This window comes from Spodoptera frugiperda, chromosome 10, assembly GCF_023101765.2.
Source record: "Spodoptera frugiperda isolate SF20-4 chromosome 10, AGI-APGP_CSIRO_Sfru_2.0, whole genome shotgun sequence".
Classification (NCBI taxonomy): domain Eukaryota; kingdom Metazoa; phylum Arthropoda; class Insecta; order Lepidoptera; family Noctuidae; genus Spodoptera; species Spodoptera frugiperda.
Genome location: NC_064221.1, coordinates 4,152,181 through 4,179,242, shown reverse-complemented (window position 1 = coordinate 4,179,242; position 27,062 = coordinate 4,152,181). Strand labels below are relative to the sequence as shown.

The following is a 27,062-nucleotide window of genomic DNA, read 5'->3' as shown; positions in this document are numbered from 1 at the left end:
ATATTTGTGTAAACGCTAATAACGCGATCGCATAACACCACATCTATTTACACTTTCTCTAACATTACGGTAACGAGGTCGCCGAGCCGCGCACGCAATGTATCCTGCACAACTCGCACTGCAATCTATCCGCTAACATTTTCAAAAATATAATAAAGTACACAGTTGTCATTTTACAACGACCGCACGGTCTCGATACTTGCTCCACTACACATTCCATTGATGGTCTAAAATGCAACTTTTGGAAATAGAATAGTGTACAAACAGCATTTTATTACGTTGGCAACGATGCGTGAATTTCGAAATGACGTGGTAGAAGCAGCAGCTATCTCATCATCATTGATAATAGTCGGTTTGGCAACGTCGCGTCGCTCACCTGGCGCTACCTGCGCAGTGTCAACAGGGGGGCAAGCGAACGGGCGGCAGTCGATCCTACGATCCGACAGACACGCTCGTCCCGGGCTGTCTCACGTTTTTTTATTAAAAATATTCCACGAATATCAAAGTTAAAGTAATACAGTGACGCGTTTCAAGTACTCTAGTGTTGTTAAACCGCGCGAAGTGAAATCTTGAAAAATCTGTGGACAAATACGGTATTCAAATTAGGAACGTTCATCGACACCGTTCGAAGCTTGTTCTTTCCATAGAGTTAGCGACTGGACTCTTAGATTTGGTGTGGCTATGTGATGTGAGTTAATTCTAGATTTTCACCTACAGCGGAAACAGCTTACGTAGACGGCTAGCGGTAAAACGTCGTCCGCGCCGCACGCTAGTTCTTGTTTCATGTTGAGTAACCGTCAGGTTTCTAAAAAGTGCTTTCGAGCGAACATACAGCAGCGTATACGTGAATTTTCGGTGGTTCGCCCACTGTAGTCCCGTTAGAAAGTGTGTGGCACTCTGTGGACTGTTTGTTGATGAGTAGTGGGCAGGACAAGTGCTGAGGGTTGTGGAGTAGTGGCGGGCGTGTTGTTGTGCGGTGGTGTATCAGTGCATGGCGCGATGATCAGCGGCGGCTGGGTGTGCGCGCTGCACGTGCGTACGGCGGGCCTCGGCGGCGCCGCGCTGGGCTCCGACGAAGAGGAGATCGTGTACCTCGCCTATGTTGTTATTGATGTGCTCACGAATCAGGTAAGCGAACAAAAACATGAAAAAACAGCGCTCAAACATCCATTTACACTTTGAACTTCAGAATTGATCATACACCTTGTTACTACGGCCAAAAGGTTGATTGAATTGAGTGTGAGCGTGAACAAATACAACTTGTTCAGTGTAGGAGCGCCGTAAATTGTATAACAGATTAGGTAAACCCTATTGTTGATATAGATAGTTATCGATGTCGACCAATGCGCGCGTCTCAATTCCAATTCCTACTGTTTGGAATTCGGAAAGGGATTACAACTTAATTTTGTGAGGTATTCTTTAAAAAGTTTACTCACAAACGTCAAATGGGTTAGTGTTACTATTCACTTTTAAATCAAACTCGAAAAGTGAAGTAAATTACTGAATTACTCTAGATTTTTTGTAATGGCACGAAAACACGGAAAGCGTGAATAGGAAAACTAGCATTCTAGCTGCGTCGATGCGGCAATAAATTTATCTCGTTGATTTATTTATTAACTTTTTTACCTTGCTTTTCTTATTTATCAACAAATCACAATTAGGACTGATTATTTTAAGTCTTAAAAACAATGCAATAACGTTTAATTTACCTAAAAACGAGGACTGCCGCAAGGGACTATTCTAGGCCCTTGCCAAATTTCATGCTGAAATATTATGCTTTGAAGATAAGTGCAATCTAATCGTGCAATCACCTCAAGTGTCATGGGAATCTGTCTGTCCGTCCGTCTAAAGCAAATAATCCCATAAAAAAAATAAAAAAGAGTTTTTTCCAGACAGAATTCCCAGGTTGATAAACAAGCTAATTTAATAATGAACCTTAATGACTTGGTTTTTTGTTGATAACAAGAAAAAACTAGCTTAAATCCAGTCTACATGCAGTAAAAGAAAAAAATAATAAAACACAGGATTTTCCCTAAGAAACAAAATACGAGTTTGTTAGGATATAGATAATTAATACTAATGTGAATTGGACACTATATTATTGATTTATTTTTGGCGTATGTAAAGTAGTGTTCAAGTTGTTTTTTTTTATTGCTAATTTTAGAGAATAGACAACACGATTTGTATTGCGGTAGACTATCACCGATATTTTGTTAGCTCACCCAAATAAAATAAAGAGAAAATGAGAGAGAGTATTTGAAAATTTTCAAAAAAATCTTCTGACAGCAAAAAGCAAAAACTGCAAAAAGTATCAAAACTAAAATCTCATCTAAAATCGCCATGTTTTTATCGAGAAATCAAACATTTATTTTTACTGGCACCGATCTTAATTTTAAAAACTTGTTGGTTTTTACATTAGGTATTTCTATTGAGTCTTCCAAAAACATACATCAATCCAGAGATTTTGGTAAATGCACGCCATAAAGTGTAATATTATTGTTAAATCCAAACTGTCAATTTGTTTGATTAATTATCAACTTTACTATTTAAACTTAAACTCTATTATTTAAACTTGTAAAGTTGAAAATCTATTGATGTATTAGGGTATCTTGATATGCCTGTGTCTGTACTAACATGTAGTTGTCAAGATTGTTGTGCACAATTTTGAAAATCTGACGTATTTCCGCATTTTCAGGCTATAATTATGTTATCACTATATTAGCCTTTTTCAGACAGGTACTCGTATTTATATCCTACATCTAACCAATAACAGAAATCACACACACACGATAATTGTTACATTGCTATATTTTTTTCAATTTGAGTTTTTAGAACTCAATGATCAAGCAGTGTTATTCCTACTATTCCTGAATGACATTACTCGTAATTGTCAAACGTCAAATCTGACGTTGATTTGAATTTAACTGTCATTTAGGTATTTTTGTTTTAGCCATAGTTGTTTACAGAGTAAAAGAAAGTCTTCCCGCCTTTATTACCTTAGAGCAGAAGCAATAGGTATTTTTTCTGGTACCGATTAGGGTTTTATTTTATTAGCTAGGTAGGTTAGTATTTACCTTTCCTTCAAAACATATCAACATTTTTATAATAACTATCACGAGACATACTAAATTAACTAAAAATCACGGTTTACTCACATATATTCATGGAGAAAACCTCTACGAGTTTCAAGTCACAGAGGGACTCTTCATCATGATTCGAAACTAGTAGAGCTTTTCTCCATTAATATACCCATGAGTATACCGAGATTTTTAGTTTACATAGCAACACGTTTAAATAGAGCATATTTCACAAAAGCCCTCTGTAATTTTGTACAATGCCCGACACATTTAGTATATAACATTAATTAGTTTCTCATTTCTGGTTTATGCTTACAAACAAATAAATGCTCAAACAAAGTTGTTTGTTAGTATTTTTTGCTGTTTACTTCTAAATATGTAGTCAATTGAGGTTTGAGGCCCCACAAAACAAGCACTTCATTATATCTAACGCTAATTATACTTTGACTGAATTTATTTCAATACTTAACAATGTGCTAGTCATTTCTAGAATGAGTGTTTACTTTTAGTAATTTACTTTTCATATTATCAGTTCAATTGTTTTACAGCCAGTCTCAAATAATCTATCTGTCAGTAATCTTACCTCTTACTAAACTCTCTATATAAAAATCAATAGCTGTTCGTTAGTCTCGCTAAAACTTGAAAACGGCTAAACCGATTTAGCTAATTTTGTTCTTGAATTATTTGTAGAAGTCCAGGGAAGGTTTAAACAGTGAGAATATAAAGAAAAACACAGAGACTGGTCGGCTTCTCCCGCCTTTGGCGGGGCGAGAAGGAGTGTCGGACTCTTACTGACTAAAAACCACCCCGTTCCTACTCCTGCTTTTCGAGCCGGAGCCCCGGTAACCCGCTAGGTAGTCCGCAGCTCCGGATGGACCTCATACTAAGGTCAAATTTGCGATACTTCGACCAACGATGTAGTTAATAAAGATTAATAAATCGTATTACTAGGTTTATGTTTCTTTGTAGTATCTCACTCATATTTAGACTTATAAAGATAACAAGTTTATCTTGCAGATAATTTTATAATAATACTAATTAATTACAACTTTCAATTGATTCGTCACACTGTAGATAAGTCCTGAAACATAGATAGAGGTGCAGTGCAAATTCCTTTTGCCGAGGACACGTGTAAAAAATAGTTGTTTATCAAAATATTAGGTTTTTAGTATGAGGTATTCCTCGAAGCGCAACTGTTTTGAAGCGCACCTCTCCAAGCGCACCTATTTTATTCCTCGAAGCGCACCCGTTAGTTGCGCTTCAAGGAACTATTAAAAATATTAATTTTTATTTCCTCGAAGCGCACCTATGTTTTATTTTCGACTAGAGAGGGGATGCTAACTGAAACTATCGATAATAAGATATCGATAATCTGATACACGTAGAGCTATCTATGAGCAAATAAGGTTAAACCTTTAAAAATAGTTTCTTGTCGATGTATGTAATCAACGACTTTTATTAGTTATTTCATACAACATTCAAGAACTCTGTACTCGTCGACCATAGATTGTTATTTTTTTACCCGACTGCGCCAGAAGGAGGGTTATGTTTTTTTCGAGAGTATGTGTGTATGTATGTATAATTGTTTGGCACGCTCTGCAGCCTAAACGGCTTTATGAATTTTGGCTTAAGAGGTCTGAAGTGAAGCAGTCGGGACCCATTCTATATCTGAAAACTTAGTGAGGTCACATACTGCTGGCTTTCTAGAATGGGTCCCGACTGCTTCAGTTTTACGATGACTTTCTTGTTTTAGGGTTTTTTTATTTTCATATTATAAAGAAACGCAGTCGGGTTTTTTAGTTTTTTAAATTATATATATTATTTTTATATTTTGATATATCTAGTGTCACTCTCACAGTAATACAAATCAAACAACTCCTATCAAGCTGAAATCCATCGAGTCGTTCAGGCTAGAGAGTGAGCATTATTCGAATTTGGCGCCAAAAATCCGCCATTTTGTTTTATTTATTATTTTGAATATCAAGTCACTCTCACAGTAAATACGAATCTAACGAGACCTCTTAAGCCAAAATCAATCAAGCCGTTTAGGCTGCAGAGCGTGCCAAACAATTATACATACATACACACATACTCTCGAAAAAAACATAACCCTCCTTCTGGCGCAGTCGGGTAAAAAAATAACAATCTATGGTCGACGAGTACAGAGTTCTTATATATAAAAATCAATTGCTATTTTGTTAGTCTCGCTAAAACTCGAGAACAGCTAGACCGATTTGGCTAATTTTGGTCTTGAATTATTTGTACAAGTCCAGGGAAGGTTTAAAAGGTGAGAAAAAATGTTTGAGGCGATACGAAGTTTGCCGGGTCAGCTAGTAACTAATAAAAGTCGTTGATTACATACATCGACAAGAAACATTTTTTAAAGGTTTAACCTTATTTGCTCATAGATAGCTCTACGTGTATCAGATTATCGATATCTTATTATCGATAGTTTCAGTTAGAGTCGAAAATAAAACATAGGTGCGCTTCGAGGAAATAAAAATTAATATTTTTAATAGTTCCTTGAAGCGCAACTAACGGGTGCGCTTCGAGGAATAAAATAGGTGCGCTTGGAGAATTGCGCTTCGAGGAATACCTCTTTAGTATTACTCTGAAGTCTTACCGTCATATACAGAGTAATTTAATGGTTACTTAGCTCAATCCTTAGCAATTCTGGAGCTGTGGACTACCTAGCGGGTTTCGGGTCGAAAAGCAGGAGTAGGAACGGGGTGGTTTTTAGTCAGTAAGAGTTTTACACTCCTTCTCGCGTCGCCCAAGGCAGGAAAAGACATTGGATGATTTTTTCCACTAAAAAAGTCCGTAGCAATTGTTTTTAGAACAAATTCGTTCCTTTATTTTCAATTTAAGCAATCATTAAATATTTCTGAGTACGGCAGTAAGGGCTAGAAATGATGAAACCTTTAGAATATCAACAACTTTAAAATATAAACCAGTTGTATTTAACAAAAAACATTATAATCTTCGAACAAAACACTACCTCGCATTAAAGCCGTGGCAGATAGTTTTAGAACACTTTATACATATATCTTCCTTTATACCATCTTCAAAATAATTCTGTAAGTATCTTTATTTTGAAACCTCTAAATCTCAACCCGGAAGTACCTCACGATGGCGTTCTCTCATAGGGTCAAGTCTTACATGTGTTGGGCTCAGCCCACGCACACTTCCAAATGTTGTATCGAGAACTGGTTGGCAACTCTTACAAATAAACATATATGTATGTATGTATGAAGGTAACGTTTAGGCGTTTAAGGGTTTGGCAACCTTTAAACCTTATTGTTTGGTGTTTTAAATACGAATTGGGATGATGACGGGGTATGAAAATTAATAATCTGTTTAGTCCACCAGTTGGGCAATGAAAAAATGTTCGTAATTTTTTTTGTTTTGTCATATAAGATGCTTAGATAAAACGAATCAAAGTTTAGGATTGGGAATAAATACGAGAAGGTTTGAGCATTAATCACCACAATTGCTCAATGTGGGTTGAAAATAGCCAATAAAAATACAGCGGCCTTTCTCTCTTTACCAACCATTGACTATTAGAGCTACAATTTTTTTTAACAGACATAGGCAGTTTGTTTTCCCTTTTATGGCCAGAAACCGGATTGTAAAACAATCAACGGTCAAGTACGAAACTGCCTATAACTAGCTTTCTGACTAATATGTTTATTATTCAAATATTTGATTATGTAATCCTATAAAACAACTTTAAACAACTAATTTTCGTTCCTCAGTTTTACGAAGATTAATTAAAATTAATTGAAATAAATTGATTAAACGCAAAGCTTACCTTTACATGTTCGAATTTATAAAAAAAAAACACTTTGACATTGACAGAATCATCCATTGACAGCCTATAGATAAAAAAACAAGGACTAACCAATTTTGATACTTTTGTAATTTAAATAAAATAATGCGAGCCATTAAGTTTTTTACCTAATAATTATAGTGGAATCCGGTAATTAAAGGGTCTTCTTATTTAAATATTATAATATGTAATATTATTTTTTATAAGATTAATCCATTACATTGATAAATTTATGGGTGTAAATACGTAGTGATGTATTTTTCCCGAATTTTGAATCATTTTTTTGTTTCTATCAAATAAGTTAGAATTAATCGATCGACCTTTCGAACTCATTCGAAAATGAATTATAGGTGCGTCAATATAATAATCCCAAACTGCTTCTTTCCTTTATAATATGGTTATAAAATATCTCTGAGTTCAGTGTGCCTCTTGACAAAGGCCTCCTCTAACAATTTCCATTGCACTCTCTAGCAACGCTTCTCCATTTTGGGAATGCTGTTACTTTTAGTTCATCTTCCCATCTCTTGCTTTGTCTTTCCTCTTTCTTCTCCTACGTCTAGGGTGCCAGTTTGTTATTATTTTACTCCACTTCTCCTGTGTACCGCGCAGCATGTGCCCAATATATCAAGAGTATTAATTCAATATGGACGTTTGTAACAAGAACAAGATGTAGTAATTCACGAGACACGTGTAAAGGTTTTATCTTCTAGTTACAATAAAATATATTACGCATGTAAAACGTCTTGTTTCTAGCTGCTCTCTGTTTATAAACATTACCTTCGAGAGGACAGAATGAATAGGTATTTATACATAAGTTACGATACAGTTTATATATATGTACTAGCTTAGAACTCATTGAATGACGTTGAAAAACCTCATTGGTTGAATAATCGTGATTGACTAACATGAGTTCTTGGGTTTGATAGTCGGATTGTGCCCAGTATTTTTGATAGTCTATGTAGTCTTGTCTGGACTTTAAAATATACTGTGACCTCTGGAGTTTGTTACGGCATTTCTTCTCAGAGTAGTCGGATAGGAAATGCCGGCCTCAGCTAGTAATTTTAGAGATTGATGTGTAAAAGTGTTATCTTGTAAACGATTTGCAAATTATCATTCATGATTTGTACTGGTTTCGTAATTGGCCCATAGATTGTAAATAGGCTTTTTTATGATACTGCACCCATTAGACCCGTTGAGATACATATACAAAGTGTTTAGAGAAAGGTATAGATAGACGCTAGCAGTCACCCTAAAATCACTAGAATATAATTCTGTATAAAATATTAATGAGAACAGAATTTACAAATACAACTATGTATAATGTTTTAGGTATTTAACTAAGGGCTGCATCAATGACGACTAATTGATATTTAATAGGATATTAATGCTAGAAGTAATTAAATAATAATAATATCTAAAGAATTAGTCACATTTGTGAACAGGCTACAAAATAACCACAGCATCTAGTATATCCTTCACTTAAATACATGAAGTCGAATAAAAATGAGAAACTGGTTCTCTGAAATTTAAATTATACCCAATGAATCTCCAAGAAATATTCCATTATCGGATGCTAAGAGTGCCTTTCCATCAGAGATGTGCTATGTACCTAGTTATGCTGTGAAGATGTAATAGCTAAGCTGTAAAACTATTATGACCGCATAGTAGGGAAAACATCTGTGGCGACAGATGACAGAAGTCGCACATAGACTATCGACAAGCAAATCAACGGATGACGTCATAAATATCCTGCATCGCACATGTGAAGTTTACATGCGAATAAACATGAATAGAAAATCCCAACGAACAACAGTAGGGCAGAAAGCCCGCCTGGCATGATCACCTCGCCTGGTCGGAGGATCCTCCTTTTCTTAGGGAACTTAACTCGCTGTTCCCTAAACATCCATAGCACATATCCATAGCACGCATCTTTCCATATAAAAGACATATCTTAGTTGAACCCGTTTCCACCAGTGTGCACCTATGTGGACCAATGAATATGATTGGTAAAAAGTAATAAAAATATAGGTCCACCTTGTCTTGATATTTTTTTTTAAATAAGACAGATTGTAATTGACACATAATTGCTGACTCATCGTCTGTATTTTACCTAATTTTGCTGAATCATATCTGTAGTATAGCTAATTTGCTTTATTTTAATGCAGAATATGTGAGAAAGATCAATATTAAATACTTATGTGTAATATTGGCTAACAGTGCGATTTTCAATGTAAGAGAACCATGCTTCGGAACGAATGGGCCGGCTCGACCGGAGTGATACCACGGCCTCACAGAAAACCGACGTGAAATAACGCTTGTGTTATGTCTCATGGTGTGACTGATGTGAGTGTGTTTATTGGAGGCCCAATCCTCCTCATTCCAAACCTCCAAAAGGCCCGCTGAGTACTTTTAAAACCTCTGGTTGTGGAGTTGTGGGCGTAAGTGTCCATGAGTGGTGTCGATTGCTTACCCATCCATCCATTTGCTTGTTTATCGACCAATACTATAAAAACCCTATTGTTTAAATACATATATATTTTTGTTTTATAACCAAAACTTTCTTGGTCCTAATACATTCTAAACCATCCCTGTATACTAACCTTTGACCATACAACACTTTCAAATAAGCATAGGTAATATCACTAAAATGCAAGACACGCAAAAGGAAATCTTAATAAAACAACCATAGAATTAGAAATCGAATGCCCATTTTCTTTCACTTACCATTTCTAATATCACGTCAAAAACAATTGACGTAAGCCATTGAATTTCGATTTTTAGAATTTCAATTCTATTTATTACTATTTAAAACACGATTTTGAATAACATAATGTATTGTGATCACGTTTACCTATCATGAATATTCCCTATTTATTTAAACTTGGAATACGGCGCTGAATGTTTAATTACTTCGGTCCTTTTCTATCTGGTATAGTGTGAAAGAGATGGAGTTAATTAATTTGAATAATTTATGAATTTAAATGATTTATTTTTGACATTACTTTTATAACTGACAGTTTTGATAAATAGGTATTGTAGGTTTTTTCTTTAAGTTGGCAATGGACGACTAAAAATGGAAAGTCCTTCATGACTTTTAAGTTTTTTTTTGCCATTTGACTTACAGAGAAATATGTATGTGGTTACGTTTAAGTAGAAACTTAACTGCTTCGTTAAAGTTTCGTTATACGCTTTGTTTTCTAGTCGTTAGGTAATTTTAAATATGAGTTGACCCAACCTTTAGCTTCTTTAAAATATTTTTACGTAATGACCCAACACCCAAACATAGAAACCACACTTTAAAATCAATTTAAATGTATTTTAGGTACTGATTTTGCAAAAAATACGCGACAAAAATAAATCGGCATTTAATTAAAAAAAATGTTATTTTAAGAACCCCACTACAAAAATAGAAAAACGAACATTACTTTTAAATACATTCTTAAAAAAGCAAAATTCAAATGGATTTAAAAAAAAACACAATAATTTATTTAATTCTTTTAATTCGACTCCATATTGATTGGTACGATTAATAAATAACACAGAAGATTTCCGTAATCTTGTTTCGTAATAAACACCGCTTGAAACAGAGAAACGTTATTAAAATTCAATGTAACTGACTATTATCAAGGGCTGACGTTTCCACTTCAGAATCAACCTTCAACCTTCATTAGATTATTAGCATTACGAAACATTCTAGAAGATTTATTAAATACAAAGTCAACTGAAAATTGTTATTTGACATATTGATATTTGACATATTAATGAGTTGATTTTTTTTCCCTCACGGGGTTGTGGATAGGTAACAATAAATTAGGTACCTAAGCTTATTATTATAATAGATACAATCATTTGCCTAGGTACAATGTTTTTGTAAACAAATAAAAGTATTATGATAATATGATGTGATAAAAATATGAAAAACACAACTTAATATTATAAACAATGTAAAAGTTTGTTTGTTTGGATGTTTGTCCGTCAAACACGCTAAAACTACTGAACGGTATTTGATGAAATTTAGTATACGGACAGAGTATGAGCTGACTTGAGTGATAGGATACTTTTTATCCCAAGCGCTAGCTTGGGACTGAAAATGAACTGAAATGAACTGACTACAGTGAACTGTAAGTAGTCAGTTCATTTAAGTTCATTTTATTTCAAAACACCCATGTAGAACAAACTTAAACAACCTCTCTTAGTAGTAACATTACGTAAACATTACCTGTCCGTGGTGTTTACAGCGAATATCTTTTATGTCATACCTTAAACTAGCAAAAAATGTCCACAGGTAGATGCGACCCTTGAGTGTAAACCATTGTTTACCTTTCTGACGCTCACCGACTTGAAATGACGTCAGTATGCTATTTCTTGTTCAGTTAGACCCATCGTGTTATTTTTTTTTTATTCATGAAGATTTGATGTAATAGATGATTGTTTAAAAAATCTATAGTAACATCTAGTTTTCCTACGATTTTCTAATAAATACGTACCTCTATATAACATTAACATATTGTATCAAAGAATAATTATAAATTGTGATATAATATTAAGACCACCATTGTTAAGTTCCTAAATAAAAATAAATAAATAAAAACATAAACTAAACAAGCAAGGATCAAGATCTGTTGAGCGGAGTATACATCGATGTTAGATTTCAATTTTTTTTTTATATTTTTGACACATTTTAAAAGCCTATTGGTTGGCAATTTTTTTTGGCACTTTTAAAAAAACATAGGTACTGGTTTTCACGTCTATTCACAAATAATCCTCAACCATCGTCATTTTTAATCAGTTTCAAGACGTTACTGAACATTTATTTATTTATTTAGACATACAAACAACAATTATTTAAACTCATTAAAAAAAAAACTGTTATGTCTGCATCGAAATCAGCGTTTGAATGCCTTCCATGTTTGTCTTCGAAGTCAATCCGTGACGTTTTGTGGAAATAAACTATATAAGACGTTTCGCTAAACCTTAATCACAGTTTTTTTAAATAGCATAGGCCTTCCCCAATGATTTCCTGATCTACAATCAATCCGATGGCTCTCTGCGACCTTCACCAAGGCGTCTGTCCATCTAAAAAAAAAAAATGACAGTTAGAACTTTATTCAAATTTCCCGCCAAGACGAATTACCAAACGTCAAATCATGGGCCCATTTATTTAATTATAATCTGTTGAGACGGCAATGGGCCGTAATTATTTTATGACCATTTAATTTCATGTAATAAACATATAACCAAGGTCTTAATACTAACTAGCGACGCTTGAAAGTGAAATACTTCTTACCCGACTTTGGCAACAAAAAGGAGGGTAATGTGTTCTACGTGTGTGTATGTATGTCCCACATAGTGATACTCTGATACTATGACCTAATATAAATGGTCAAATTAAAAGTAGTTGTTAGATAATATTTTTGCGGGTTATAATGAATTCTACCGCGTTTAAGTGCCAAGAATAGCTTAAAGACCTATTTTGTATTGGCTTCTACCAGCGATATTGCGTTTGCGTGGGATAAAAAGTATATCCTATCAACCAAGTCAACTAATGTCCTTTCTGTGTACCAAATTTGATCAAAATCCGTTCAGTAGTTTCAGCGTAATTCAAACATCTAAACAAACAAACTTTCACATAATTGTATAATAAATTATGGTATTGATTAGTGTGATGATGTTTAGCTTAAACCTAAACTGTTAGGTAACAATGTAGTCTCTCTTGTCTTTTGTTTTTTTAAGTGGAGGAAAATCATTCAAATACTTCTCTCGCTTTGGGCGAGGTGAGAGGGAGTGTCAGACTCTTACAGACTAAAAACCACCCCGTTTTTACTCCTGCTTTTCGAGCCGGAGCCCGGTAAACCCGTTAGGTAGCCCGCAGAAAGACGTACAACATATTTTGCTATAATTATTTTGTACTGAGTTTATCCTATACCTAAACTATTTAGGTAATATTGTACCTCTAGGTTCTAGTAGTGGTCAAATTCACAAATAGGATTGAATAATGATCGTTAGTTGTGACACATAGTACTAGTCATGGGTCCCAAGGAATATGTAATTAACACTAAGCAAACTCTTATTTAACTATTTATCTTACATGACACTCATTCGTCAGTTCTATAAGGTACAAGGAAACTTGATTTCATCATCATATCTACGGTCCATAGACTACTAATTAACATAGAAATGCTAATCACATACAAATGTAATGTTTTACACAGACACGTATAAATTCGATGGTTATTTCTTATTATAAGCAATGTTGAAGAGCTTGCATGTTAATTATTACCTGAATATTGCGTTTTATTGGGTAAATAAAATTTAATTAAACATTGTATTAATATTTGTAAACAAATATTTTGTCCATGGTCACACCTATAAACCACAGGATTACGCATAAAAAAAGAAAAAAAAATGAATTTAAAAGTTCGAATTTCGAATTCCGAACGCCCGGAGGCGTCAAGAGAAGAAAGTTCCGTTCAAAAATATGCCCCGTTTACTGTTTATTATAACTGTACTGTCCCGTTCTCTTTATCCGGCCTATCTGCACTCGCAATCGTAACGCCCGATAGTGACAGATAATGTCGGATTCCAGGGATTACACATTGCTCTTAATAACTTACGATACATCTTTATTTTTAGAAAGAAAATTGACAGTTACACAAGTACTTGCCCCCTCTAATTGAGTTTCCAATCGACTGGATATAGTTCTAAGTTTAGTAGTAAAGTTCCCAATTGACTGGATGGATCTTGCAGTGCCTACTGCAAGACTAAACTCATAAGAATTGTTTGTTGTTAGTTATCTACACAAAAAAAAGTAAGACAACAACAAAAAATCACGCCTCTCTGAGTAGACTTGTTGCTTTTTATTGTGGAACATACAATGTCACAAATATTGCTAACAAACACGTTGCTATACCTACTCTACCTATGCTTTTCTATGCAATGTCTTAAAAGAAACAAAGCGACAAGCAAGTACAGTTAAACCACGAGTATGCAGTTTGTAAACACAACACTCGACTTATTTACTCGCGCAAGTCACTAGATAGTGACGAACGGGGCTTGTTTTCTATTCACTATTTAAAAATGACGTCCATTTTAAATTGCGAAAGTGAAAATTAATTTATTTGTTTTGTTTTTCTTTACACAAAAGAATTAAATAAAACTTTTTAAACACGTACCGTATTCAATTTGCTTTATTTACAATATTTTCTTTGTCGTGTTAAATAAATTCAAAATAATTCTTGTTTAATTTCAGTAAATACTAAATAAAAATTAACCACCATAACAAATCCCTACCTAAACTAAACATTTTAAAATGTTAAACCCAAACACAACGAAATGAAATCAGAGTTAAGTAACTTTATTTCGTTATGAAGTCAGAAACTAAGACTCGCAGCGATATATAATGAGATGAATTTAATTACAAGCGGTCTTAGAAGCCACGGAGCGTGACGGCTTGTGTGTTGAATATAACCGCGCCCAAACTCGGCTACATTAGTGTATCTCGTGGAGATTATAAAAGCGAAATTATTTATTATTTAATGAAGAGTTCTTCTCTTGTTATTAAACTTAGAAGTAGATTTTAATGCTCAATTGAGGTTTAATTGGCATTTTGATCTTTAGGTATTTACTTTGCAAAATCAATAGATAGGTAACCTCACTCATACGGAGAAACGCAAATAACACAAGCGTTATTACACGGCGGTTTTTTGTAAGGTCGTGTTAGAAAATGATTTTATGAGAAAAATCATAACTTGGAAAGTTGAAAAACAAGCAGTTGTAACTGTACTGATTCAGGTAAAACTGTACAGTCCAACATCTAAGCACTTACACGATTTTACTGAACACTCCGACTGTACAGTTTACAGATTTAACTGTACAGTTAAATCGTCCGACATAAACAGTCCGACTGTACAGTTTACAGATTTAACTGTACAGTTAAATCGTGTTGGTGCATACATCCAAGAGTGTGCGAACTGCTAGGGAGTGGAACTCCTTGCCGGAGTCTGTGTTTCCTGATGGGTATAACCTGGATGTCTTCAAGGCCCGAGTGAATAGGTTGCTTATGGGCAGACATGCTCCATCGTAGGCCGCATCATCGCTTACCATCAGGTGAGATAGCGGCCAAACGTCGACCCAAAGACATCTTACGATTTAACTATGCAGTTAGACTGTGTATTTATACTTGTAATTTCTAATTAACAGTCTGGATTACCTGATAATTACTCATTATCTAGCGTCGCGTAGGAAAATTACTGAATCTACTACTTACAGGTATGATTCTGAAAAGTCATGATTTATGTTCAAAATCTTCACATTCTACGTAGTCATGTTGCTATTTTCATTTCTAGCTTTCATTTTACGTGAGTGATGATGACGTTGTTTTTATTATTGTAACTCTAAAATAGTTTAAATAATAGATACGATTAATCGTGGTGGTCGAGGACGCCTTGCGAGTTCGAAACGAAAATTATTTAGATACCACTGACTTACGGTGAAGGAAAATATCGTGAGGAAACCTGGGCTTATAATTTCTGATATTAAAAGTTTGAAATCGCCAACTTGCGTTGAGCAAGGGGCTTGCGTTGGGCATGATTAATGTTCAATCTTTCTCTGTATTAGAAGAAGCCTTTGGTCAGCAGTGGCACTTATTGAAATAAGTCATACATATTTTTTATTTGGAGTTGCGGGCTGCCTAGCGGATTACCGGGGGTCTGGTTTGAAGTAGTAGCAAGAACGGGGTGGTTCTTAGTCAGTAAGAGTCTGACACTCACTCTCACCTCACCCAAGGCGGGAGAAGTCATTGGATGATTTTCAAAACTGTTACTTTTTCCGAGCTAATTTTAAAAGCTGTGAATTTTTTGATTAATCATTGTTTGTTCAAGTGTTGCCAGTTTGGCCAACATTTGTGTTGATATTTGTTAACAACTGTGCTAAATAAAATACTACTTTGTGTAGGCATTTAATTTAGTTCAAAATAATTATTTTACATATTGCAATTGTCACCACCACTATCACACGGGATAATGGGTCTTTTTTTAACACGTTGCCCCAATTTAGGATTTTCTACTGTATTGTGGATGCGTTTACAAATATACAATTTCACATGCACATGACACCCAGACCCAAAACAACAATCTGTGGATCACACGAAGAGTTGTTTCGTGCGGGAATGAAAACCACGTTGCACGGCAGCCAGTTGAGTTGCCCAGCCACCGCGCCAACTATGCAGTCTGTGGCGACACTGACAAGTGACAGATGACAGAAGTCGCACATAGACTATCGACGAGCAAATCAACGGATGACGTCATAAATATCCTACATAGCACATATGAAGTTTACATGCGAATAAACACGGATAGAAAATCCCAACGAACAACAGTTGAGCAGAAAGCCCGCCAGGCACGATCACCTCGCCTGGTCGGAGGATCCTCCTTTTCTTAGGGAGTTTTACTCACTGTTCCCTAAAAGTCAAATTGAATTGTTAAAAACAGACTACATACTAATACTAAAATGTATTTACTACTAAAAATAAGCTGGAACGTGTTGTCAATAGATATGAGTTGTGTGATAAGTGATAACCATTATCATTATCATCTGACCCGCGATACGTTATCACACTTGTATTGCCCGTGAAATGTGGATAGAACAGGTTTCTGGATAACGGTAACAAACGGTGTTTTTCCTTTTAAGGACGTTACATCACACCTTGTTTTCCTTTGGGGGTAGACAGGATTGTAATTCCTAATTTGCACTATTTCGGAATTCTAAAACAAGCCTTAGAGTGGAATCCCCGGGGAGAAGGAAACGGGGGGATCGGCATGACGTGGAGCGAAGTGAAGCGGGAAGCTCAAGACGGGTCGAAATAGAGGACCTCTGTGGACGCCCTCTGCCCCATCCTAGATGGGGACATAGAACTTTAAGTGACTAGTTATGTTATGAGTCCCATGTAACGGTTGTAGAGTCTAATGTAATATACATCGGATACAAAACCAGACTCTAGCTGTTTTATTACGGAGAAATTTACATAATGCTATTTTGCCCGATCTACAAATTGAAACCAAAACCTCTTCATTTGCAGTTGCATTTTCGATCACTTTACAACTGGAAAACACCAGAAGAAATAATAAATTAAATATAAAATAAACAAATGAAAGCCTTTGAAATTGAAAAATAGAACCCTAACAACACTAGTGTTGCCAGTTGTCAATACTAGTTTTGATACCGGTGCACTTTTTACACTGACAACTTTTTGTTTCATCCACGTTTTTAAAGCGTACAATATTTTTATTTTGTTTTTAAGATTAGATAAATAACTTTATCTGTTTTTGACCATCAGTATTAAGATTTCGAATATGCCAGGTCATGCTGAAAAGCCGTATATTATAGGCAAAGGTCGAATGGTTTGATTAACCTGCTAATTTGTTTGACTGACAACACTCTTAAAGTTTTTAAATGAGCGCCTCTGACATGACTTGTTCACTATATTATGTCCACTGAATATAGACATTAGTATAATACTTATTAAGAATTAAACAGATCGTTTACGGTCGAAATTTTTGTAGCCTAATTGATCTCAAAATCCCTGGTTATTTGAATATGGTACAGGTTAGCGACAGAAAACGAATGTCAAAAACTTGATGTAGGTTAGTCGAAGCTTTTCAAAAATTTTCAGTAAGTAAGCATTTTATATTGAACACGAGAACTTTATTTTGTAACGCGATGGAAATCCTCTTTGACTTCCTTGTCGTGGGGATGACGGAGACGCGTGTCAGCCTCTTACCGTTTGAAACCACCGCGGTGTTCCTCCACTGCTCGTGACCGTGGCCGGGGTTGCCCTAGCGGATTCACCGCTTCCGGCAGACTTTGACCTACCGCTATATTTGTGACAAGTCCCATAATGTAGCAGAACATGGGAACAACAGACCATAGGCGTAGCCAGGTTTTATTATTATCGGGAGGGGTTCAAAAAAGTCGACCAAAAAAAATTTAATATGTAATAACACCCCTCTTTTTGCGTCGGGGGTTAATAAACAGATTCATAGGTACTCATAGAAACCTTTGCCAAACAGGGGATGTACTATGCTAACTAGAAAAATAACGCTCTGTAATGTCTAGGTACGCATTTTTAGTTAGGCACCCCCAAACCCCTGGCTACGCCTATGCAAGAGACTCATTACTGTAACCATCATCATAACTCCTACAGCCATTCTGACATAGACTTTACTATAGAGTGTAATTTGTAACCTAATGCATATTAATTACTAAATTATAATTATCATTGCTATTTTAAGATGCATTTTAATATTCATACAAGTACGAATACATCCTAACAAAATTTATTTATTTAATAAATAATCGGATAATAATCTTTTCGCTCAATGATTGCATTTGCCCATACACGGTATTACGGTGTGAATTCTATACCATTCATAGTGATTTTTTGTCATTATTTTATAGGAAGTCGTGTCGAAATAATGACGCTGTACATTTTTAACAATTTTAAGTGATTAAAATAATTGCCCTTGATATATCAATTTTAGTGTAATTTCCGGGAATATTCGGTTAGGTAATATTTAAGTGAAATATATAATTTTGTTTACGTATTGAATTGTTGGTTTATGGAAAATACATATTATGAGTTATGTAATTCGAAAGGTAAAAGTTAGGCATCATTTCTTATGTCACTATTATAAATAAGAGAAATATTGAACTTTTTTTTTGAGGGGAAAAATCATCTAGTGACTTCTCCCGCCTTGGGTGAGACGAGAGGGAGTGTCAGACTCTTACCGACTAAAAATCACCCCGTTCCTACTCCTGCTTTTCGAGCCGGAGCCCCGGTAAACCCGCTAGGTAGTCCGCAGCTCCGGATCAGGCATCAGCCCTACTGGGCCCCATCTGTGGTGGTCTGATGGCTCTTTGAGGCGCGCGCGGAACTTAGGTAGTCCGCAGCTCCGGGACTTATTGAAATAATAATTGAATATGGTATCTGCTCCCCTATTTCACAAGACTGATGCAATAGCAGAATTAATTAAAATATCTCCGTTTACTACGATCATCATGATCATAATATAATTTACTTACTTTAAGTACTATCTGGTTAGAGTAATTATGTGTGATAAGATAATTTCTATCTAATCACTACGTCTTACTTGCATATCTGACTAAATTAGCGTCTAATAAAATTGTCTCAGTGTCTTGACAATAATAAACCAACTACTAAGCTAAAAACTAGATCACGGAAAATATTTGACATAAATTGTACCTTTAGTATGAGTTTTTATTAGAGATAATTGTCATATCAATAATTTTTATTTGTACAAAATCGATCAAGTAATGAAAAAACTATTTGCTTGATAAACCAAAGAGAATAGTTGCAGTTCCTGAACATATTTTCGTTATAAACTAGAAATGTGCATTATTGCATTATTGTGCACGCACTACCCATTCCCAGATCATTTTAAAAAATTCCATCCAAAGGTTGTCTGGAAGAAATCGCCGTGTGTGATAAGACCGCCCATTGTACTCTATTTACTATTACAATGTAAATGTGTTTCATGAATGTGTGCAATAAAGTATAAATAAATAAATAAATATGTTTGTGTATCTGTGTGAAAATACTGACACTACAGGACTTCGTGACATAAAAAAAATACATCAAACTATCATCAATAAATAGCAAAAATAAAACAAAACTAAAATTCCATGACATTAATATAATAACATATAAATATATGAAAATAATTACGAAATCGTGATCCTATGCGGTAACAACGAAACGTATCGTAATTATTATCTAATCTGTGGCAAAAACATTGTGGTTTGTTGTTTCGCGCCATTTGACAGGCCGCCATACTTGTTTGCATTTGTCATTATGCATACGACATGTAGATGTTGTTGATAATTTAATAAATAAACAAACGTTTTGAATACCGGATCAAGCAAGACTTATACGTAGGTAAATGAGAATTATTTTCTAGGAATCCTGCGAGAATACTAACCTAAGCCAAATATCTAAAAACACATAATATTTATTGTAAACGGAAAATTAAATAAACATTGTAACGGACTAAATCGATTTTTAAGTTTCATACCCTTATCATCCCTAATTGTGTAGATAGGTACCTACCGTAATCAAATTTACACGAGATATTTGTTTTTATGAACATTATTTTATTTTGTTTTTAGTCGTTGTCGTTCCCCTACACGGCAAAGGCTTCCATACTTTCCTTCCACTCCTCTCTGTCAGAGCTTTCTTTGGCCAATCCTGATCGTGTGTCAAGTTCGTCCCGACATCTCCTTCTGGGCTTGCCGCGACATCTGTTGTCGTTATTCAACGTCTACGGGCCATGACTGACTGACGACGGGCTAGGCAACGGCAACTACGACAATTGTTATTTTTATGTTCATAAAAATAAAATTCTCAACTGAGTGGTATCGTTCGTATCCTTAAATCACGTAACCGAGACAAGCAGATGACAATTATAATATCAAGGTTCGATATAACTGAAAAAGGAAGTCACGATATCAAAAAAAAAAACCGCCATTTTGACTGCGCGGTCTTGACAGTTGTGTTTACTGGGTCAAGGCGGTACTGGTTTAATCGAAAAGCCTGCACAGTGCACAAGCCCAATATTAAAAAATCAACTAAAATAATTAACCACTTATTTATGGTAGGTAGGTACGTAAATTAAAATTCAACGGACGCACGTAGATACGCTAGTGTTGGCAAATTGGTAAATGTAATTAGATAGATATCCAATATTAATTATTAATAATTATTAAGTAATTTTAATTCATTTAGGAAATCTTTGATTATTTGAGAAAGTCTATATTTTAGTGTTTGTGCGTGCTTACGAGAATAACTACTGTTCTTAGTCATTTAATGATTACTTAAACTATTCTTTAGTAACGATTTTGTACCGAAAACAATTGTTAAGGACTGGGTTAAGTAACCATTAAATGACTGAGTACGGCGGTAAGTATCGCATTGTACGATTTTGAGGTTATTTATTGTAAACTTGGTCCCGCTATGGGCGGCAAAAACTATCGCAAACTTTATTTTTTATTTTAGCCTTTTTGACTATCTGAAAAAACGCCTAGTTTTTGGAAAAAAAGACAATGCGAGTGTTGGATTTTTACGTGGCTAGAAACTTCTCTTCTACTCATAACATCAGTAAAGCAGGGCTCTGTGCAAAGCTAGTTATGCCATATCCAGGGAATTATCAGAGCCTAGATTTTTTTCAGGATGTTTATACCTACTACGAAGTGTAGGCGAGCCACGAATGGGCCGGTTCGACCGGAGTGATACAACGGCCTCACAGAAAACCGACGTGAAACAACGCTTGCGTTGTGTTTCGTTGTGTCAGTGAGGTTACCGGAGGCTCCATTCCCCCCATCCAAATCTTCCCAATCCCCGATTTCCCAACAACCCTTAAACTATTAACCTCAAAAGGCCGGCAACGCACTTGTAACGCCTCTGGTGTTTCAAGTGTCATGGGCGGCGGCGAAAAAACACTAGAAAAAATGTTTTTTTTTTTTAATTTTCATCTACTTCGAGAGCGTTGGAAATCATGTATACCTAGTATACTTAACCCTGATTTTATCACCACGTACCTTGTGAATGTAATTATCGTGAGATACGATATCTCTATAATCCTCTAAATACTCATGTTTTGCCTAATTTTGTTATTTATAGATTTTTTTCTATGTTTCAGGTATGGACTACTTTCATTCGCTTCTGCGTATTGTAAGTAAAACTGGTATAATATCTGGATTATTTTTAATCTTTATTTTATTTTTTGGGGTTTTTGTTTCTGGATTATTTATCTTGATACTTCTCTCTTGAACTGGTTATTTTGGTCATAATTTATAGATATAGTACCTAATAATTAATAATTAGTGTCAGAGCCGTTTTCAGTTTTTGAATTATCATTGATAGTGAAATTGACTTCTGAAATTGAAAACATTTTTTTTTTTTTGAGGGGGATAAATCATCCTGTTTTTCTCCCGCTTTGGGCGAGCGAGAGGGAGTGTCAGACTCTTACTGACTAAAAACCACCCCGTTCCTGCTCCTGCTTTTCGAGCCGGAGCCCCGGTAAACCCGCTAGGTGGTCCTGAGCTCCGGATCAGCCACCAGCCCCATCTGTGGACAATTGAAAAGCGTAGTGATGCTTTTCGTGACCTTTAAAAACTATCTATTTATTTGAATAGAATATAACGGTACACACCAACGACACTATTCAATACCTTACAAAAATTAAAAGTAGAAGAAACTACAAAAAAGTAAAAACATACCTATACACCTATAAACTGATAGTACTACAGTACAAAAGCTTTAAAGCCTAGAAAAATACCAAAAATCTAAACTTCTTCAAGCATAACGAAGTTTAAAAAAAATACTTCGTAAAAAATATACTTTTAACACCGGGGCTTTGTAGATTGTAGCTTTATATCGACACGGATCTAGATTTTTTTATCTTAAAATTGCTTATCTTTTTCTATTTATAGGAATGTTTAGCAAAAACGTTAGTTTGTGTTGATGTTTGACGTTCGAAACTCAGCGGAGTTTCATAATTTAATTAGGCATTTATTCTGCCCATGTCTGGCGCTAGTGAGCTTTGTCAATGGACAGGTGACTTTCAGTATTCCAAATTAAAAATGATTGGTTTATACGTCATATTTTGGTCAGCATAGGACGTATTGTGGATGCATGTAAACCATTTATTTATTACAGATGTTATGTGCTAGCAAATAATTGGTATAATTTGTTAACAATGTAACCAAGAATTGTATCTGATTGAAAAAGAGTAACCTATGAAGTTTTTTGCTCGTTTTTCTCCATAGGAATCTATATTTTGGAACGAGCAAATGGCGTCACTAGAGGACTGACTGATAGACAGGCATTTTTTAATATTAGATATAATATTTGCTTTGACGCTCAAAGGTGCTTTCCTTTTTGACTTTGACTTTAAAATACGCAACATTCTTAGAAAACAAATATTATCACTAAAACTGCTTAAGTAATAAATGAAAACGAATTTTCGAATGAATGAATTACTCAAGCACATAAATGGCTATGTATACTTATAACAAGTATAATATGACGTCATAGCTACGTATTTTTCCTTTAGTACTCTAGATCTGAGTGACAACTAAGTATTGACTATGAGATCATATAATCTCGCTAATATTTGTACATAGTAGGTAATTTGTTTGACAACCCTCAACTTGTTATGGCTACTTCGCTGAAATATTACGTCAGAACTACCTAAGCAACCATTACTATGGTTTAAAAATAAATTCGATTGGTTTAAAAGTGTCCTAAGTTTAAATACTACTAGAAGTGTTTGATTTGTTCAAAGTAGTATTATAAATAGTAACTAATTGGTGAATGGTAAATAAAGATTTTTGTTTTATTATTATTATTTCTTCAGTCAAGTTCTAGTGCTTGCCTAGTGCGTCTTTGGTGAAGTGGTCACAAGATTTGCAAGTGTGATTACTGAGCAAGAAGTTTTCTTGATTTTTCGAGTCATGGCTATAAATTCATCATGACTTTAACCGACTAACGCCCGAATACTGAAAAGCTACTCAATTTTGAGTTGTACTTAAATATCGTGCTATCTCTGTCATTTTATAAAGAATGGATAGGGACAAAACTACATTTGAGTGCGTTTTAAAATTAAGTAGCGTTTGAGTATGCGGGCATTAAAGCCTTTTGTCTGTTTGACCTGTATGTATGAATGTATATTTGTGACCAATTATATCGTGTTGTTAAAATGGTATTTCTGTCATTGATCTGTTTAGTTACAACCTCATAAAACAGGTTACTTTGACGTTTCAAACATGGAGTTTTTACATCAGTTTTTGATCAATCAATCCTGTATTAAATATGGCGCGAAATTATGTTATTTTATTTATTTATGTTTATTCTTAATGTTAAATTAATCTAATTGTTCTCTAAACTATTTTACCGCCATACTCAGAGACATTTAATGGTTACTTAACTTAGTCCTTAGCAATTGTTTTCCATACAAAATCGTTATAAAGGAAAATCATTAAATGATTCTGAGTACGGAAGTTAGTAGTTAGTATATTAGTTAGTATATGCTCATCGTTTTGCTTACATTTTTTTGTTACATAGTACCTATATATTTATAAGAAAGCTACTTAAAACAATGTTTTCGCTTTCAAAGTGACACGCAAAAACTAAATCTTCAAGCCACAAGCCGACTAAAACGGAGAAAGTAAACATAATTATATTTTGACAGTTGTTTTTTCAAAATGGCGCCGTACTAACAGCTGTTTTGTTTTGGAACTGTCAAATGTTTACTGATGCATGTAATAATGTATGTTTTTCAATTTGGTTCATGTTACTGGGAGGATTTGATGAAGTCTTGTAGTGCTCATAACCTATTATTATTCTTTATTGAGACCAATCCTTTACGTATGATGCACCTACTTTTTTTTTTATAATGAATTCCAGAGAACTTAATTTTTTTAAGGGGGAATATCATCTACTTCTCCTTATTCTCCCGTCTTGGGCAAAGCGATCTTTTTATGTGGGAAATGATTTTCCCCACATAAAAGACTTCTCTCGCCTTGGACGAGGCGAGAGGGAGTGTCAGACTCTTACTGACTAAAAACCACCCCGTTCCTTCTCCTGCTTTTCGAGCCGGAGCTCCGGTAACCCGCTAGGTAGTCCGCAGCTCCGGAGACTGAAATACCTAGATATCTATTTCTAGCTACGTTTCTACTACCAAGTTATTATTAGCTTATTACACCTTTCCTGCCCTGATTAGGCAACAGCCGTAAAACCAATTACAATATCACTTACAACTTCATGAAACATCATACTTTTAAATGAGTTTGCAATAAATTCAACTTGTTTTCCTAAAACAGGTTGCATTGGTCGCGCTTACTTGCTTGTCTATAATACGAAGTTTTTGTCCCAAAGTGGATTGATACAAAAGGTTCAGTTTATGGAACCTTTGAAACTTTGAGAGATTAGAGGTTACTCGTTTTGGTGTCGGCAAATATTAAAATAAGTTATAAAATAAGTATAAGTTTTAAAATATTAGACACATATTTTTTTTTATTGATTTGAAACGTCGTGTGACGTCAGAAATAACGCCACTCCACATATTTTTTCATTACCTAACTAACGTATTAAATAGATTTTTAATTTTTATACCCTCTCTCATCATCCCTTTCTTAAAGAGTATAACCCCGGGACCCCGAATACCTACCTACAAAATAAATAAAAGAAGGGATTATTTTGCACTTTTACAGTTATGGAATGAATAAATTAAAGTTGTACAGTGGCCGTAATATACATTTCTGCCTACCCTTCGACGATAAAAAGCGTGACGTTGCTCTGGTTTATCAAGTATTTCTACTTATTTATAATTTGAGCAACAACATATAATTATTTGCAAGGAAGTTGAACTTCTGCACCTCGCTTGGCTGGTTCACAATAACAGTTTTAATAGTTCAAGTATAATACATAGCTTAGATTCCATAGGTCGGCACGCGATCGGACACACACGAACACATAATTGTTATGTACCTACTAAGTATATACCTATGTATCTGTTGCCCTATTTCGCATTCGAATGATCAAGATACCAGACAAGATAACCGACATCAAAAAATAAAAAGTTCAGTTTGACCTGTATGTAATTAATCGACCTATATGTATGTTTGTATGATTTGACGTTATTAATATTATTATACTAGCGACCCGCCCCAGCTTCGCATGGGTGCAATGGTGATATATTATGCATGTATTATACATATAAACCTTCCTCTTGAATCACTACCTATACCAAAAAACTGCATCAAAATCCGTTGCGTAATTTTAAAGATTTAAGCATATAGACAAACAAACAGACAAAAATAGTGACTTTGTTTTATACTATGTAGTGATTTGTTTTGACGTTCAAAAGTGCCTTCCTGGTCTATTTGAAATAAATAATTTTAACTTTGACTTTCTTGACTTTTGACGCGATTATCTCACGATTGGCCGAACCGATTTTGATGCGGTTTTCAGAAAAATGTTTGTTACACTTAGGAGCAGGTTTTAGTATATTATCCGACTTAAAAATCTGCATCTGCAACGGGATGGTTTCATGGATTGTCAAACTACAGGCCACGGCTTATTGACGATGACTCGTCATAATATTAGTAAATCGACCCAGCTATTTGTAACTAGCAAATATATTAGTTCCTTTTAAAATGTCAACGTGGACGAAGTTACGGATATACCTAGTCTAGAGTAGACTAGTTCCCGTGCGTGCGCGCGCCTCAAAGAGCCATCAGACCACCACAGATGGGGCCCAGTAGGGCTGATGCCTGAACCAGAGCTGCGGATTACCTAGCGGGTTTACCGGGACTCCGGCTCGAAAAGCAGGAGTAAGAACGGGGTGGTTTTTAGTCAGTAAGAGTCTGACACTCCCTCTCGCCTCACCCAAGACTAGAGAAGAAATTGAATGATTTTCCGCCCTTAAAAAAAAAATCTGCTTAAAGCGACATCTACCGACAACCGACATCTTTCGTCACTAATAGATACAAGAACTCTTTTCCTCTTGTCTCGCCCAAGGCGAGAGAAGTAATTGGATGATTTTCGCCCCTCAAAAAAAAAAAAAAAAAGAATAGATTAGTTTCTAGTTTATAGTCTTAGTAGATGATAATTAAGTAATATAGGTATGTAGTAGAACACTAAACAAACATTGTAGCTAATGGAAATAAATCGGAAATGGCACTAATGCGCATTAAACCACTTCATCGTAAAGATTGCATTAACTCGTTAAACTGGCCACTTATCCACAATTATTTAGACAACCTAGATTGTGAACTACATCTTATGTAACCTAACCTAGACAATCGAGATTATTATGAGCAAGTACATGTTTATGTGTAGTAAAATAGGGTAGATGACTAATTTTTATTTTAATGTCCGTCTTGTAGATTGTTTTAAAATATTTAGACACGTATTTTTTATTTTCTTACGGAAACACTCGATAATACTTTCAAATCAAATCAGTGTGGTCTACAATTTTATACAGTATGTAATATGTTCCAACTATATTATAATACTTAAGTATTAATACTTTCGAAGATATATCGATTAAGAAACATCACGTGACTTCTAAGTACATTTT

General features: G+C 34.9%; 1 protein-coding gene across 2 annotated transcripts in view; it reads left to right on the top strand.

Moving 5' to 3' along the window:
• Nucleotides 1-369: 369 nt before the first annotated feature.
• Nucleotides 370-27,062, top strand: part of LOC118277059 (RNA-binding protein fusilli) — a 105,659-nt gene continuing 78,966 nt past the window's right edge. The window contains exon 1 of one of the 2 annotated variants that reach the window (XM_035595717.2): nucleotides 370-1,128. In XM_035595717.2, coding sequence (XP_035451610.1) covers nucleotides 1,000-1,128 — 129 coding nt within the window. In that variant the 5' untranslated portion in view covers nucleotides 370-999. The remainder of the gene's footprint in view (nucleotides 1,129-27,062) is intronic. The other variant, XM_035595718.2, reaches the window with a different exon arrangement.